General features: G+C 70.9%; 1 protein-coding gene across 1 annotated transcript; it reads left to right on the top strand.

The window, feature by feature from the left end:
* Positions 1–793: 793 nt before the first annotated feature.
* LOC112961750 (mitogen-activated protein kinase kinase kinase 10-like) lies at positions 794–3,858 on the top strand (the record flags this gene model as incomplete). The annotated part of the gene is made up of 6 exons (XM_026057244.1): positions 794–1,472; positions 2,050–2,230; positions 2,366–2,514; positions 2,764–2,939; positions 3,105–3,345; positions 3,736–3,858. Coding segments are annotated over exons 1-6 (1,549 nt in total), but the record flags the coding sequence as incomplete, so codon positions are not given.
* Positions 3,859–4,039: the final 181 nt, after the last annotated feature.

Below are 4,039 nucleotides of genomic sequence, written 5' to 3'. Positions count from 1 at the left end.
GGAGGCGGCCTCGCCGCTGAGCAGAGCCCCGGCGCCGCGGACTGAGAGCTGCTGCCGGGGACGGCGGCTGCAAGGGACCCCGGTCTGTGCTCACCGGCTGCAAGGGACCCAAAGGACCCCGCTCCGCATCCACCGGCTGCAAGGAACCCCCAGTCTGCGCTCATCGGCTGCAAGGGACCCAAAGGACCCCCCTCTGCATCCACCTGCTGCAAGAGACCCCTGGTCTGCGCTCATCAGCTGCAAGGGACCCCCGGTCTGTGCTCATCGGCTGCAAGGGACCCCCAGTCTGCGCTCATCAGCTGCAAGGGACCCCCGGTCTGTGCTCGTCGGCTGCAAGGGACCCCCGGTCTGCGTTCCCCAGCTTCAGGAGACCCTGGCTGCACTCCCCGGCTGCAAGGGACCCCCAGGCACGCTCCTCAGCTGCAAGGGACCCAAGGGACCCCCAGGCACGCTCCCCGGCTACAAGGACCAAAGGGACCCTGCTCCTCGCTCCCTGGCTGCGAGGGACCCAAGGGACCCCCAGGTGCGCCCTTTGGCTGCAAGGGACCCCGGCCCCACTGCCCCGGGCCGCGCTTGCCGGCCCGGCACAGCTCTTGCCCTCCTCTCGAGCCCACCCCACTGCTGCGTGTCCCCCCCTGAGCCCCCCGGGACCATGCAGGCCAGGGGGGACGAGGCGTGGAGCTGGGGCCCTCGTCATGTGGCTGCCCAGCAGGGCCGGGGCCCCCGGGGCCCGGCGGGTGTGAGGAGCACGTGCCGGCGGGTCCTGGCGCGCTGAGGCAGGGCCGGGAGCGCGATGGAGCCGGAGGAGGGCTGGAGCCCCCGCAAGGGCAATCCCTTCTGGACGGCCGTCTTCGACTACGAGGCCGCGGCCGAGGAGGAGCTGACGCTGCGGCGGGGGGACGTGGTGGAGGTGCTCTCCCAGGACTCCACCGTGTCCGGAGACGAGGGCTGGTGGACGGGGAAGGTGCAGGGCAAGGTGGGGGTCTTCCCCAGCAACTACGTGAGCAGCGAGCCGGCCGCCGTGGGGCCGCTGGAGGTCTCCTTCGAGGAGCTGTTGCTGGACGAGATCATCGGCGTGGGCGGCTTCGGGAAGGTCTACAAGGGGCTGTGGCGAGGCGAGGAGGTGGCGGTGAAGGCCGCCCGGCAGGACCCCGACGAGGACATCAGCGTGACGGCGGAGAGCGTGCGGCAGGAGGCCCGGCTCTTCAGCATGCTGCGGCACCCCAACATCATCGCGCTGCACGGGGTCTGCCTGCGGGAGCCCAACCTCTGCCTCGTCATGGAGTTCGCCCGCGGCGGCTCCCTCAACCGCGCCCTGGCCGCCGCCGCGCCGGGGGGCGCCGCCCGCCGGGGCCGCCGCATCCCGCCGCACGTCCTGGTGAACTGGGCCGTGCAGATCGCCCGCGGCATGAACTACCTGCACAACGAGGCCGTGGTGCCCATCATCCACCGAGACCTGAAATCCATCAACAGTAAGTGCCCTGGGGGGACCCCCAGCTCTGCAGGGCCCCCCGACCGCTGCTGTACCCCCGTCCTGCCTGGGCAGCACCCCCAAATTGTACCCCCAGGCTGCTCTCAGTGCTCCCCCCTGCAGCCCCCAGGTTCCCCGTGCAGCGAGCGCCAGCGGTACCGGCCGCTCCAGGTCACGCATTTGGGGGACACTGGGGGGCTAGGACACCTGGGACCCCTCCCCACCTTGGTGAGGAGTGCAGGGGCTGGGATGCCACCTCCCAACCCCACCGGGTCGCCCTCGCTTACCCCTGGATGCGTGGGGTCCCTCGAGCCGTGCCAGGCCCCTGAGCACCTCGGCTGCACCCCAGGATCGGGCTGAGCCAAGGAAGCTCCTCTCGGGGGGAGCGGGTAAAACCCCCCGCCTTGTCCGGTGTGCGTGGGGGCATGGGATGCCCTGCCAGAGCTGGGGCTCAGCGACGGCTCCTGGCTGCCGGTGGCCCTGGGGGCTCTGCCCTTCCGTCCCCTGCTCTCCCTGTGTCCCCGGATGCCCCCGGCTCTCCTGTGCCCGGCTGCCGGCCCCACCTTCCTCTCGCCCAGTCCTGATCCTGGAGAAGATTGAGAACGACAACCTGGCCCATTGTACCCTGAAGATCACGGACTTCGGGCTGGCCCGCGAGTGGCACAAGACGACGAAGATGAGCGCGGCCGGGACCTACGCCTGGATGGCCCCCGAGGTCATTAAGCTGTCCCTCTTCTCCAAGAGCAGCGATGTCTGGAGGTACCGGGGGGCTGCGTGCGGGGCGATGCACCGGGGGGGCTGCGGGGACCTAGCTGGGCACCAGGGCTCAGCAGGACCCCAGCAGCGCGGCACCCTGTGCCCACCGTGCCCCAAGCCTCCCGGCCTGTGCCGCAGCTTCGGGGTGCTGCTGTGGGAGCTGCTGACSGGCGAGGTGCCSTACCGSGRSATCGACGSCCTSGCYGTGGCCTACGGSGTGGCCRTSAACAAGCTGACGCTGCCCATCCCCTCCACGTGTCCCGAGCCCTTCGCCCACCTCCTGGAGGGTGAGTGGGGGCACGAGGGCTTGCATGGGGGCCAGCATCCCTGCACGGGGGCAAGAGCCTGTGCACAAGGGTCAGGGCCCAGGCATGGGGAGCAGGGTCTCTGCACAGGGACCATGCACGGGGACCTGGGTCTATGCATGAGGACAAGYGCATGAGGGCCAGGGCTCTTGCACGCGGGCGCAGGTCCCTGCATATGGGCCAAGGTCTGCATGTGACAGGGGGGCCCTGCTGACGCTCCCGCCRTTGCAGAGTGCTGGGACCCCGACCCGCACGCCCGCCCGGCCTTCGGCAGCATCCTGGGGCGCCTGCTGGCCATCGAGCAGTCGGCGATGCTGGCCATGCCCCTCGAGTCCTTCCACTCGCTGCAGCAGGACTGGAAGCTGGAGATCCAGAGCATGTTCAGCGACCTGCGCACCAAGGAGAAGGTCAGCAGGGCCCTGGCTATGCCCCGACCCCGCTGCCCTGGGGCTCAGCCCTCCCTGTCCCCCCCATCCCCTTGCCGGGGACTCGCCTGCCCCCGGTGCRCTGCTGGAGCAGGGCATGGGACCCCCCCCGGTTGCACGGCATCCCCCGGCCCGTGATGCCCACAGGAGCTGCGGAGCCGCGAGGAAGAGCTGCTGCGGGCGGCCCAGGAGCAGCGGACACAGGAGGAGGTGCTGCGCCGGCGGGAGCAGGAGCTGGCGGCCCGGGAGATCGACATCGTCGAGCGGGAGCTGCACCTCATCATGCACCAGATGCACCAGGAGAAGCCCGGCGTCAAGAAGAGGAAGGGGCACTTCAAGCGCAGCCGCCTCAAGCTGCGGGACGGCAACCGCATCAGCCTGCCCTCGGGTACCCCGGCCCCCCCTGCACCCCCCAGCTGCCCCGAGCTGCCCCCAAGCCCCCAGCCTGCTCTCGGGTACCCTAAAATCCCGCTGCACCCCTCCAGACTGTCTGCGCACACCCTGACCCCCCCCCATGTCTCCCAGCTGCTTTTGGGGGGCCCTGAACCTCCTGCACCCCCATAGCCCCCTGGACACACTGACCTTGTCCTTGCCCCCCCCAGCCCCTCGCTGGGGCCCCCCAGACTTTTCCTGCACCCCCCACCCCCTGCGGTACCTGCAGGCTGGGTCTGGTCCCCAGCCAGGCTGGGGCGTCCCTGGTGCAGCTGGGGGGCTGGGGGAGCCCCCAATGCCCAGGGGGCTCCACCGCCCCCCTGACGCCCCCCCGGCCTCCCCGCAGGCTTCGAGCACAAGATCACGGTGCAGGCGTCGCCCACGCTGGAGAGGCGGAAGGGGCTGGGGGCCGACGGCGCCAGCCCCCCCGGCAGCCCCAGCATCATCCCCCGCCTCAGGGCCATCTGCCGTGAGTAACCCCAGGCAGCCCCCCAAATCCCAGACACCCCCCCCCCCAGATCCCCACGCTGCCCTCGGGTACCCTGAACCCCCCAGGACCCCAAATCCAGGCCAGTGCCACAAACCCCGGGCAGCCCCCAAACCCCAGGCGGCCCCCAAACCCCAGGCAGCCACCTCCCAAACCCCAGGCA

Source organism: Apteryx rowi, unplaced genomic scaffold (genome assembly GCF_003343035.1).
Source record: "Apteryx rowi isolate R43461 unplaced genomic scaffold, aptRow1 scaffold_1377, whole genome shotgun sequence".
In the NCBI taxonomy this organism is placed as follows: domain Eukaryota; kingdom Metazoa; phylum Chordata; class Aves; order Apterygiformes; family Apterygidae; genus Apteryx; species Apteryx rowi.
The sequence above is the reverse complement of the archived record's forward strand: the minus strand, read 5'-3'. Positions and strand labels throughout refer to the sequence as shown.